This window comes from Dermacentor variabilis, chromosome 7, assembly GCF_050947875.1.
Source record: "Dermacentor variabilis isolate Ectoservices chromosome 7, ASM5094787v1, whole genome shotgun sequence".
In the NCBI taxonomy this organism is placed as follows: Eukaryota; Metazoa; Arthropoda; class Arachnida; order Ixodida; family Ixodidae; genus Dermacentor; species Dermacentor variabilis.
In genome coordinates this window covers 154,392,192-154,405,266 of record NC_134574.1, presented here as the reverse complement: position 1 = coordinate 154,405,266, position 13,075 = coordinate 154,392,192, and the positions used below count along the sequence as shown (strand labels likewise).

Here is a 13,075-nt window from a genome sequence, read left to right as displayed (position 1 = left end):
AGATTTTCCGGCATATAGTAGCCTTTGCCATATACACAGTGATTCATTAAATTAGAAGTGCCATGCCTTCACAGTACAGGAATTAACATATACAGGGGAAACTATATCCCATGAACTTTTGCTGTTGACTATAAAATCCACGTACGTTAAATCAACTGCATGCATGCGTGTTGACTCTGTAGCTACGTGCCTAGATTTTTCTTTTGCGTCCTATCTCTTTTCCTTATTTCTTTTTCTTCCTTCCCACTGATTTATTATATCGGCTGGGGCACTGGTAGCCACCAAACTGTCTATGAGGACCGAGCCACAAATAATGGTATGAATTTGTGAGCTGAAGTCCTGACAAACACCACATGCTGACATGCTGACATGCTAGATGACAACTTTTCTTGTAAGCTGTAATAAAGATTCACACTCAGTTAGGAGAACTTGTTCTTTGGACAAGCAGCAAAAACAGTGCTTTATTTTCAATAATTGAGAAAAAACTGCTGCTACTATAAGACGATGACTGTTAGCAGCAAAAGCAGTGCTTTATTTTCAAAAATACAGGTAGAACATTACGACTAGAAAACGACTGGGGGTATTTATTGTCCCTGAAATGATTAGTCAACAATATTTGTTCTTCACAACCACTTCCTACATTAAAACGACACTAAAGAGAAAAATAATTTCAGCTGTATTCGTACAGTACCATTCTACAACGGAGGGGAAGAAGACAAGACCCTTAGTTTGACAGGAGGAATAATAAGCCAGAAAAGACAGAAATGAAAGATGAGTGGCAATGCCACCTTGAAATTCCAACAGCAACTCACTGTGACAGCATGGATTTTGATGGCACCTGCTTAGGCCCAGTTAACATTTTACTGTTAATCGTGGACTACATGGTACTCTAACAAAGCCACGGACTGAACTTAGCAAGTTCTTAACTATTTTACTGCACTAAACAATGACCCAAATACAAGAAGATATATTCTGTGCTGTCACACTGACTTAATGGCGTTGGGTTTGCGGCGGGAAATTTGGAAAATGGAGTTATGGCCTTCATTATCTCTCCTAGTTACCAGCCTCTTACCACGAAAGTATTGGAAATAGACGTTTGAAAGAATACTTTATCAGCCTAAAGAGATCCAGTGTTCTCTCTTTAGCGTCCCTTTAAGGGGGCCCTGAAACACTTTAACTAATCATAGAATGGCTTCACTATTAAAGTATGTCATTACATGAACCTCATGCCAGAAAAATTTTTCACATCCTTTAACTATTAGTGGAGTTATTGCACCGATACCCGACTTTCTCTCTCTTTTCATCTCCACTAGCATGCTGGAAACTACACAGCAGAAAAGCCAAGAAGGCAAAGCCCCAGTCAAAAGTTGAGTGTCACGATGGCAAAAGGGCTCATCGCGACACCCCGTGGCAACCGTGGTAGATTAGGCTACACGGCAAGCCGTTGCCATCTGGGAGGCCACGCGCAGTGCAAAGATTAAATTATTTTTCTGTCTTTTTGAGATCGCAGACATATCTATTTTTCATTCTTCAACTCAAAATTAGCAATTATGTATTACTAACAATGCTCTTGCGATCACAAAATCGGCCAATAGTGTTGGTCCGCCAAATGCTTTCGATAACAACAATGTGCATGCAAGAGCAAGCAACCTTTGACTTCTTTTCACACGAGATAGTAAATTCCCTGCTGCATGCAGTGCGATAATATTTGGCTCACATGTTCACAGGAGCCTCATTAACAGACTGGCAAAGATTTTTTACTAGTTCAAAAAGTATTTCAAGGCCCCTTTAAGTGTTCAGTAGACAGAAAATGAGCTGCCATGTCACAGACTGCAACAGAATCGGCGACAGTGAATTCTACCATCTTATCACAGTTGGAATGTTTCTTGCACTTTGTCAGCAACCACTTCAGCAATAGCAAGAGATGATGTGGCTGCTGGGGAAGGGGCGTTCCGAACATGCAACGTGCGTTTGGCTAGTTCGCCTTCGCCACTGTCAAAAACAAAGTCGTCCACTAGATTTCCATCACGATCCAAGGCTTGAGCTCTCACACCAGAGAGGCCCCTGAAAGAACAAATAATTGCTGAGTGTTTGTAAAGAACGCCAGACGTCATCTCCTTGATGACTTCTAACAGAAAATGAGTATGCACACTTCACTTAGTGCTTTTAACACTAAATTATAATAACACAGTTACACCTTGATATAATGAACTTAAATATAACGAAATTGTCGGTATAATGAATTATTTAACATTTGATAAGTCTTTGTCCATAGAACACCATGTATACAGAACCTCAATATAACGAAGTGTGCCTATGCACGATTTTGATGTAACGAGATTTCACTGCCACCGTGAAGGAATACTGAGACAATAAATAGAAACTTTTGCAGATGGTCAAATGGTTGAATTACAAGCGGCTGCTTGCAAATGTAGCTCTCAAATTTAGCAACCACGAGTAACCGCCGGATCACAGCAGCATCATGTTCCGTAGAAGTGCAATAAGATCCTATTAAGCCTTGCACGCTTTATGCTTTAGGTGCCAGTGAAAGCATGTGAGAATGAGCAGAGTAGGATGGTAGCTTGATGAGTGCTGGCTTCCCGTGCGAGCAAGGGAAAAACTAACGGTAATGCGGTCAAGAGGGGGTGATGGTGGAGGAATAGGGACCAGGCTGGCATGCGCCTCTTTTTCTAATGTGGGCATGATTGCATTGCTGCCAGCGCGGCCGAGTGCATACGCAGCCGGTGTATGTAACCTTTTAGAGGTAACCTGTCACGTGCCCAAAGAGTGGGCATGCTGACAGGGGCGTGGGATCATGCGCGCTGTCTTCCGGGGCATTTAGCAATGGAGGTTGCGTAATGTCGAGTTTCGGAGATGCGTCGAAGTGAGAGACAGATGAAGCATTTGCTCCCCGCTGCTCGCACTTTTCGACACTATCGGCTGCGGAGATGGAGCGAACACAAAAGCGAGGCTGGCTTCACTTTGTACCGTCGATGTGAAGATAACATAGACACAGCATGAAACTGTGTCTTTTGTCGCCGACTCTCAAGTTCAACAAAATGATTTTTTTTTCTCATTCAAATTTGCTTTGTCCACATGCCCAATTTGGAAAGCTTTGCGGCCCCTTCTGTGTAAGAAGAATCTGTCTGTGATTGCATTTATCTGCATAGAAGGTCGAATTTCAATACAACGAAATTTCAAAGCAAATTGCCTATTTTAACGACTTCATTATATCAAGGTTTAACTGTAGTACAGGGCTGGATATACTGCGATCTTTTATGACTCCTGTTTATCTCTCCACAGAACTCAGTGCATACGCATGCCACTTATAGTGCAGCCACGAAAGACAAAATACTGGTTATGATGTGGTTGGCGGAAAATCCCACAGACAAGCGATGTGGTGAGCACACTTTTCAATGAGGTGTGCCAGCTGATGGGAGAGTGATGAGGGCGATGCAGAGGAGGAGGAGGAGGAGATGGGGAGCGAATGAACGAACAAGGAATGGAGGGCAAAGAAAAGACGCGGCGGCAGCATGCTTGTTCAGCGAGTGCACAGGGGCTGCCTAGCTGGAGCAAATCGTGTGCGTGTTCCTGTGTACGAAGGTGGCCACCACTGCCTTCATGCACAAGAACACTGCTGACAGCAAAATTCCAGCTCTCATTTCACTTGTAACCTAGTGTAGTCTTCAATAAACTTTGCAGACAGTTCTGAATTTTCCTGTGATGTTCAGGCTAATGCCTGGAAAAAGATGTGCGCTTACAAATGCATATGCCTATAGCTCTACAGATTTAAATCCTGGTTCCAGATCTCCCACATGCAAATGCCTACGTCTCAGAATCTTGGACCACATTCACGCCTTTGATATTTCTTGCTCCAATTTCATTCCAATTCCAAGTAGAAGCTTTCCTTAGCCTCCCCAGCCACACAGCACGTCATTCTAGGAGCATTATTGGCACTGGCACCACAAGACAGACAGAAAATATACCTGTCGGCAACCTTAGCATAGGACACAACTTTAGCACAGGCATTAGCACTCGTAATCTGTCCTCCGGTATGAGTTGTTAGATGTCTGATTTATTAAATTCAAGATATTGAGCACTTTTCTCCATAGAAAAATATGTGCACACCACAAAATGTACAAACACTGTCGAGTAAAATAGAGAGACAATCAAGGTAGCATTAACAAAATTTGATTGAACTAGTGTATCATGACAGTTTTCCTCCGGCATCCTGCAAATGATTATAAGTGGTTTCGTTTGCACATCAAAATAAAGGGAGGGGAAGTGATGAAGGGGGAAAAGAAGGCTTCATCAATCTCGCCCAAGCCTTGGCAGTACCTAGTCAGAGCACACAGTACTTCATAAAGATTTATTTGTATTACTTCTCGTGTAAGAATCCAGTGCACTGAAGTTGCAGTGATTACGTGTAAGGTGTAATCTTCTAAATGCATGGTTTTTGAAGAACTTCATTCCACCGACATCTGCAGACTAGCAGCAATTGAAAAATAACTTACCGTGAGACGTCTGAGTACTGGAGTTGTGGGATGTACTTTTGCAGCTGCTTCACCTGAGCCCTGATGTACACACCCCGATAGAACTCCTGCCAGCCATAGGAGATGTTGCGAACGGCCAGCTTTTGAAAACCCCTTTTGGAAGAAGGGGAAAAAAAAAAACTGGTTAACTTGATTATTATATGCCTGGCCATCAGATTACAACGAAAAGTAAGAAACAGGTAAGACAATTTCAAGCTAAACTAAACGAGCTCACAGGCAAGCACCATGTTTACACAGCCAAGGGTCAACCATATTTTTTATAAAGTTAAGGGTTAAAAAAGGTGTTTCATTCGTACATAAGTCAGGTAATACATTTAGTGATGTCTTTTTAGTTTCTTTTGAATCTTGTCTTGAAAAAACACTAGGAGAATGGTGCATGATGATCAATGAGGCTGACTTATGCAACTTGAATGCTTCATAGAGACGTGGCATACAACATAAATTTATTTATTTATAATACCCTCAAGGCATTCTAGCATTTTAAGGGGGGGGGGCAAAGAACACTTTCAAATTTCACGAAGTGCATTTTATGTGCAAGCCTTCACGCAAAATAAAAATAAACATCAAGTGTCGCAAAGTAGTATACGGAATGCCAAAGATGGTCATATACAGATCACTGAAGTGAAAACACCAAAAAATGACGACTGCAACACAAATTTGCCATGTTCAAGGAAAACAAGAGTTCTGGTAAAATGAAAACTTAGCAAGCTCGGGATTACTTGATTTCTGAACCAATGTAGCTCAATCAGGTGAATTCAAAAACTACATCTGCCAGCCCCCATCTCCATCGGAGCAGTAAGTAGCCCTAGTAGTCTAGAAAAGCAGGGCAAAAAAGGCAGCAGGAGCCAAGGCATTAAAGATGAAGGCAACACAGCATATGCATAATGGCCAAACATTTTGCTGCAAAGCATTAATAGCAGGAAAATAAGTATGCACATGAGAAACAGGCTAACACAGCACTCTTTCATTCAAATTTTCCTTACTAATTCAACTGCATGTCAGTGGTGGCCTAAGTTCCATTACAAATTGTATGAGTTCGGTGGGAGACCAATAATAAAATTTATTTTGTTTTAAATGTGGACAAAAGTGACTGATAACTCATTTTCGTTTCTGCTGCGGTTATGGCTAAAATTCATTCCAAGCAAGCATTCTGACTAGGATTAGTATACAATTTCCAAGAAATAGTGCATTCAAGTGACTTTAAAAACAAGGATAACCTTGGTGTAAGACGTTGAGGTGGAAAATGCCTCTGCACAGATCATAATAGTAGTAATTAGTAATGTTTATCTGACAAGACCCACTCCACAAAGGATGCTACTGTACTGGGTCGGAGTTTGCTCAGAAATGTCCTTAGACCCACACAAGGTTATACACACTTCAAGTTACCCCTATTGCGCATGTATAACCTTTCACTTGGAGCTGTTATTGTAGGTGGTTTGTGTCATTGTGTTGCTGTCACCACTTCCATAAAGTGATGATCTCGTCTGTCATAGCATAACCAGCTCTGGCTTTGATTACAAGCATGCCTGCCTCCCATGATAAACCTCTGGGTGGGACAAAGGGAAGCTTGGAGTTTTGAGGCGAACAACGGGGGTACTGAATTTGAGTGGAGATAACAGTTGGAACCAAGAAATAGTTTATGGATGTGGGTATGTACGGCCAATCCAGTGCATAGAAAACCAGATCACACTTGTTCACCTTTGTTCACCTTTACTCTCATAACTCCAAACTTCCCTTTGTTCCTCCCCCTGCGGTTTCCAGCCCGTCTACTACCTCTCTTTAAAAAAATTACTGGTATTAGTATTACTATTCAAATTGTTTTTTTTACATTGGCTCCACCACACCATGTCCCAGCTTACTCTCCTTCTTCTTCTCCATTGAGGGTGGAGGCAAGCAAGCTATGCGCACATAGAAAGTCACAGTTTTGACAAAAAGGTGAAGCATTGATTGCAATAGCAAATTCCCCACCACCATCGTCATCGTCATCATCATCAGCCTGTTTTATATCCACTGCAGGACGAAGGCCTCTCCCTGCGATCTCCAATTGCCCCTGTCCTGCACCAACCGATTCCAACTAGCGCCCGTGAATTTCCTAATTTCATCGCTCCACCGTCTTCTGCCGTCCTCGACTGCGTTTCCCTTCTCTTGGTACCCATAGACAGCTATATGCAGTAAGGTTAGTAGTTTTATCAGCTGCAAAACTGCTGTAAATATCTGCTTACTAACTTAATTAACAAGCACGGTGTCACATGCACACAGGCAAATACAAACAGATCTCACTTGATGACCCCGGACACTCGCTGTCAGAACACTGGTGTGATGGAGTGGCAGCAGTGGTGAGTGAATTACTCTCCTCGAATGAAGACTTTACAAAACATGTTGCGTTGCCAGTTGGTGATGCATAATTTTTCTTCCTTACGAAAGTAATCCAGACTTGACAGGAAGAAAAATGATTCGAATTACTCTGTTGCCTCCATGTGAACTAGGTACGTGAGAACACAGTGCACACGAAGCCATCAGTTATATCAGGTAGGTTAGCCTTTTATCTCACCGCAGATTACCTCCTAGATAGAATTTGCGGAGCCGTGCTTAGCCATGCCATGTGCAGCCATGGCCAAAGTAGAAGCGAGAGTGTACATTACTTTGCTCCTCATCCCCACCTACACATGCAAAAAGTCAACATGTACCCTCCCTGCCTTCCTGCCTTGAGCGCGTAAGAAGACGCCATTGCACCAAGTCACCATCCTTCTCAGTTCACCATCGCATGCTTTCCCTCGCACCTAGAGATTAAACTGCACAGCTGTGATGTGGTCACACCTGGACTTCATACAGAGCATTATGGCAATGCCAATGGCGGCAATTCATCTGGAGCATTCATATAATTGCTACCACAATGAAAATGCTGCAAAAGAAATGGTTGCTCCCCTGACGAGGACAAGGCCCCTTGTTGAAACGTTGGCTTAAAGTGACATAACTAAGCAAATAACTATGCCGCAAGTATATTCTTACGTGAGGACTCGGATAGTGCAGGGATTCCCGAGGTATTCTGCAACTCTTCTAATTCATCACAGTTTCCATCTGTGTAGATCTGTCAGCTCAATCACACTATTTGTTTCCTTGGTTTTCCCCATACTACCAAGTACTTGCTCTGAAAGGCCTTTTGAGCAGTGCCATCGTGAAGTCCAAAGCACAGGCTGTGATGATAAGAGCTCACAGAACAAATTTTGTAGTTTAAGTTATTTTCATAGAACAAGCTTTCTAGTTTAAAGTATTAGTATTATGAAACAGTTAAAAAGGCATTTCTGCATTTACAACCTGCTAAAAATGATATATATCTAAACAAAAAAGGTTTCTCCTATTTGCTTTAGTGATGATGCCATTTCGACTGGCTGTGATTTAGAAGAAATTGTGGAAGCTTGATTTCACAACTTCTGCAAACTAATCACTCGAAGTTTGAGAACAAGAATCCTTTTGTGAAAAAAAAAATTATATTCTTCATGTATTTTCATGCATTTCCAACATTGTGCCAACTCTTGAGACAACCATTGGTAAAAAAAAATCTTGTCCCTCACAGATATAATAGAAGTGATGTACCACTTATACAAGCAGAGCTTTTCTTTCTTTAGTACGCTTCCATTAACTCATGCATGGTCTGATTCTTGTGTCTGCCTAGAAGCTTCATCTCACACCTGTTCTTGTGTCCTTTAAGCAGCAGGTACGTCTTTAATGTCAATGTGATTTGTTTACAAATTGGTAACTAAATGATGTGTCTGGCGCTAACCTGAAGGTCAGTGCATCCACAAGCTCTGGTATGTGGATGTCAAAGTAGCCGTAGCCCTCCCTCCGAAAAGCGAGCACAGCATTTGGCCCCAGAAGGACGCTGCCATCCATCCTGGGTGTGTAGTGTACACCAAGGAAAGGAAAACGGGGATCTGGAACCTGGAAAGGAAATTAACTGAATTGAATTAAGTTATACACAAGTCAAGTTTTACAAAAATATGCCGTTTAAAGGGGCCCTGAACCACTTTTTATTGAAGTGGAGAAAGACATATGAAGTGAAGATAGGCTATTTCAGAACCACTTTGCTGCAAAAAGTACTTCAATGCATTCAGCACAAGCGGAGTTATCGGCAATCAAACACGGCCTCCAGCTGTGCTCCCTTTCCTCCTCCAATGCCTTGCACTGCGAAGGCTATGGCGGAGACGTCACCGTGGCGCGCAGTTCAAATTTCCAATTTGGTGCCTATGCCCCGCTAAACATAAGCCAAACGCGGCTGTCTTCAGAGAGCCGCATTGCGCTTAGCCATTGGACTCGTAGCGGCACCTAGCGGCGGCCGCGGTGTAGCCGAGCGCAGCAGCCAATAGCAGTGGCGTATTGGAGTGTGCATTATGACAAAATAGAGCACACAGAAAAGAGCGAGGAGCATGGGGTTTTTGAAACAAGAGTGTTTGAGAAAAAGGTGACTTCGCGCTCCGCTTGCGAGCTTCACAGACCGCGTACGACAGCAGAACTTGGCTGAGGTGTTCACAACAGCGTATCATACCCGCGCACTATGTCATTTCACCAAGCCTGAGGGGTGGTTCAGCGCCCCTTTAAAGTATATGATTCCCTATCTCAAAGTTAGTTGAGATTTAGCGAAGTATAAATACGAGCATATCATACACTAAAACGATAGGCCAATATGAAAACCTTATAGAAATTTAAGCCAACTGATTCAGAACATAACGAAAAATGCAGTGTGCTGCAATACACTGATGGTATCTTTGACTGGTTGCCTTCAACCTTGAAATCAGAGTCAGCAGGTCCGGTCTTCCTCGAGCTCAGAGGCAGAGGACAAGCACTCAAGCTGAATGTGTCACTCGCTCTCGGAGGAGGAAATGGCAGAGGCCAAACGGCGCGACTACAGCAAACATCCCGATTCTGCTCAGCCAAAGCTCCCAGCACTGCTGAAAAAAAAAAGTGGTGAACCCGCCGGCGGGACAAGCGTTCATAGAGACGCCTGCATGCAGTGGCATAGGTTATGGTAGACCGTTGTCAACAGTGGCAACACTGTGTTGTGATGACATGGTGGGAGGAGCTCTTAATCTCGATGATGGTTGCAACGACAGGGCTTGGAGCGCCTGAGAGCACTCGACGCAGGCAGAAAGCAATAAATAAATAAAGAAAAAACCAGCTGAATGCAAGGCCAGTGCTCTCTTTCAACGGTTGAAGGCAATGCTGCTTGCGAGAGCAGTCTAGAGCGCTTTGAAATGACCAGCAAAATATGCTATAACTTATGCATTCGAAGAGATTGCATTTGAACTAAAACGTTCAAACTCTACATTCAGACACTGTACAGTAGTGTACAGTAGTGGTTTTATTATTATTTTATCTCTGTACAGTAGTGGTTTTATTGCTTGTGGACCTGAATTTTAAGGTAAATCTTTAAAGTGAGAGACACCACACATGACCCTTGGACACTCCTTGCTCAGTGAAAGAATTCCAAGCTGCCCATTGTTGTGCCATACTACGTGCCTATCATCGAGGTGACGGGAGCTGCCATACTAGGTGCACCACGTGCATACCATCGAGGCGATGGGAGCTCCCACTTCTCTGCAACAAATCAAGAATTCGACGAGAGGGACTTCAAGAAGCACCCAGCCATCTCCGCCGCGAATCAAGAATCGACGCGAGTGACGTCAGCACTTGCCCCAACTGGTTCCTGCCGACGAGGAGTTGCCAAAGGGAACTTAAGGGAGAACCGGGAGAGAGTCGCCTCCAGCCACCCAGTCGGTCTGACGCGCTCTTACAGCTACATGTACGCTAACGTCCACTATCTGTAAATATTGTATAAAGTGTTTCGTTTCTTCTTCGTCTGCGGAAAGAGTCCATCTCTCGTCGTGCACCCCGAAGTCACAACAGTGGATGGCAAGCTGTAGGATTCGAAGCCAGATAATGCCCGCTACACCGCTGAATGGCAGCCACGAGGTCGACCGGCATCAGCCACTTCGGAGGGGTGAGTGCCCGGCATTTGCCTTTCGCATCGCCAGACCTCTGTCACACACATAAATGCAGGGGACAATTGCTCAAGTATTCTGAAAGGGTTGTAGTGGTGTTGTCTTAGTTCGCTTCAGGCTTTGCATAGATCTCCGGCTTCGGAAGCAAAGCTAATTTAGAGGCAAAACCGGAGACGAGCCATCAGATCCCGATGGAGAAACTCAGGATACAGGACCTTCTTGATGTTTGTCAGGAGATGGGCATTTCGGTTGCCGCGGCAAGGCGAAAGAAAGCCATTCTGGACGTTATGAGGGTACAAGAGGTAACTGAGGAGGAAATGGAAGAGGTTTGGGGAGAAATTCTTGAGAGAAGAAGCGAGAAAAAAATGCGCAAAGAGGAGCAGAAAAGGCGCGAGGAGGCAGAGAAGAGGAAAAGGCGCGAAGAGCGAGATCATGCTCTTAAATTCAAATAACTGGAAATAGAGCAAAGTCGAATATGCTCGGTGTGTTCAAGTCCCCTTTCCAGTCGAGACGATACACCTAAACTGAGAATACAGGACCTGATGCCACCACAGAGGATAGGCAGTGATATCACACTGTTTCTCGTGAATTTCGAACGCAGATGTGAAAAGATAGGGCTGGACGAAAGCCTTTGGTTTCAAAAACTTCTTCCAGTTGTTCCAGGAGAGGCCGCGGAAGTTCTCGCACGCTTGCCTAAGAAGACTACGAGAACTATGGAAAGGTAAAAGCCGCGCTTCTTCGCAAATACCGCCTCTCTGCCGAGGCATTTTGACAGCGGTTTAGACAGGCAAAAAGGGGCAGCGAGTCGCACACTGAGTTCACGTACGAGTTAAAGCCTAACTTAAAAGAGTGGCTCAAAGTGCAGAAGTGTATGGCAACCATGACAATGTGCTTGAATGCATAGCACTGGAGCAGTTTTACCGAGTTCTTCCAGAAGAAGTTAGACTTTGGCTGCAGGAGAAGCTCCCAGAGGTAGACCTAGAGAAGGCAGCGCCGCTCGCAGAGGAATATTACACGCGCCGTAACTTCCAAGAAAAACCTATTCAGGAAGATAGGTTAGAGAAGAAGGACTATTCTGTAAACCGGTTTTCCCCTCGGAACCCAATTTTGCCGAATAAGAAATCATCTACGAGCGACGAGTTCAGCAAAGGAGTACTGACTAAGGCTGAGGTGGCGAGAGAAGGGCTAGCAGAGACAGCCAAGTCGGCTGGGGCCGCTAAGGCTAAGGCAGATGTAGAGCACGCGTTCGAGGCCCGGAGACCAATTGTCTGCTTCCGTTGCAACAAGGAAGACCATATTTCCTGAAATTGCAAGGAGCAAATTGTGTTCGCCAGCATTAGCCATTCAGAAGAAAATCTGAGGCTGCTAGAGCTATATATGCAGGATGTTGTGGTAAATGGGAAAATGTGCAGGGCACTTCGCGATTCTACCGCCACAATGGATGTTACTCACCCGTCCTGTGTTTCTCCCGGGACTATACAGGGGAATGCACCTGGATCAGACAAGTAACAGAAGAGCAGAGTGCGCGTGCTTGCCAGTTGCCAAGGTAACCCTCGAGGGTGCATTTGGAAGGTTGCAAACAGAGGCAGCCGGGAGTCCAAGTTTACCCGAACACTTTTCATGTCTTTTTTTGAACAAATCGGAGCAGCTTTAAAAAAGGAGGGCCAGTTGTTCTCTACCAGTCTCGCTTGCATGGCATTAATGCGATCGCGGTCATGCGCCCTTCACAGAAATGTGAAAGCTCATCTTCAAACGAGGAAATTGACAATGTAACATCCTCATGGCGGAAGCCTAGGCCGGGAGATACGGCTGATGAAAAGCAGAGGACTCAGACTGGTGATGGATCAATTACCGGATCAGTGACAGTGGGTGACGAGCCTTTCGAGACTCGGAAAAATTGGGTGCCTAAGGCTGAAGAGGGAGGTTCACTGCTTAGTCCCGCATCCTTTTGCTGGGAGCAGCTTAGTAGGGTTGACCTAGAGGTGCTTATCGCGACACAGAAAAGTGACGCTTCGCTAACTGTGCTGCAGGCTAGTGTGAATGAAGGAGTGGCCTGAAAGAACATCTAATTCTACACTAGGTCATGTCTCAAGTACCGGAAGTATCAGGATTCCAAGGGTCAGACGTACAACCAACTAGTGCCAGAAAAGTACCGACCACAGGTTTTAGAGTTAGCGCATGGGAATGCTTGGGCATGTCACTCCGGTATCAAGAAGATAAAGGCTAGGCTAGCGCAAAATTTTTATTGGCCAGGATGCTGGAAAGAGGTTGAAACAATTGCTCAATCATGCAACGCATGTCAGCAAGTTGGTAAATCTAACGACAAGTGACAGAATTTCACTCGAAGCGAGACAGGGCAAAGTATAAACTTTCTTCGATCGCCTTGGCTGTGTCTTGCCTGCCTGAATGACTATTAGGAATTGCTTTGCAATCTATTCTTTAACTGTTTATTCTCTTTGAATGTGTCTTCTTTGAGCGCAATATTTGTAGAGGTCTGTATCCAGGGCTCTTTATCGGGTGCATGTT

The 13,075-nt window shown here is 44.3% G+C and overlaps 1 protein-coding gene across 1 annotated transcript in view; it reads right to left on the bottom strand.

Annotated features, from left to right (window-relative positions):
• Positions 1-511: 511 nt before the first annotated feature.
• Positions 512-13,075, bottom strand: part of L2HGDH (L-2-hydroxyglutarate dehydrogenase) — a 28,192-nt gene continuing 15,628 nt past the window's right edge. Inside the window, exons 7-9 of the mRNA XM_075699717.1 lie at positions 8,335-8,492; positions 4,515-4,646; positions 512-2,064 (exon numbers count right to left, since the gene is read on the bottom strand). Of these exons, the coding sequence (XP_075555832.1) occupies positions 1,869-2,064; positions 4,515-4,646; positions 8,335-8,492 (486 nt within the window). The 3' untranslated portion in view covers positions 512-1,868. The remainder of the gene's footprint in view (positions 2,065-4,514; positions 4,647-8,334; positions 8,493-13,075) is intronic.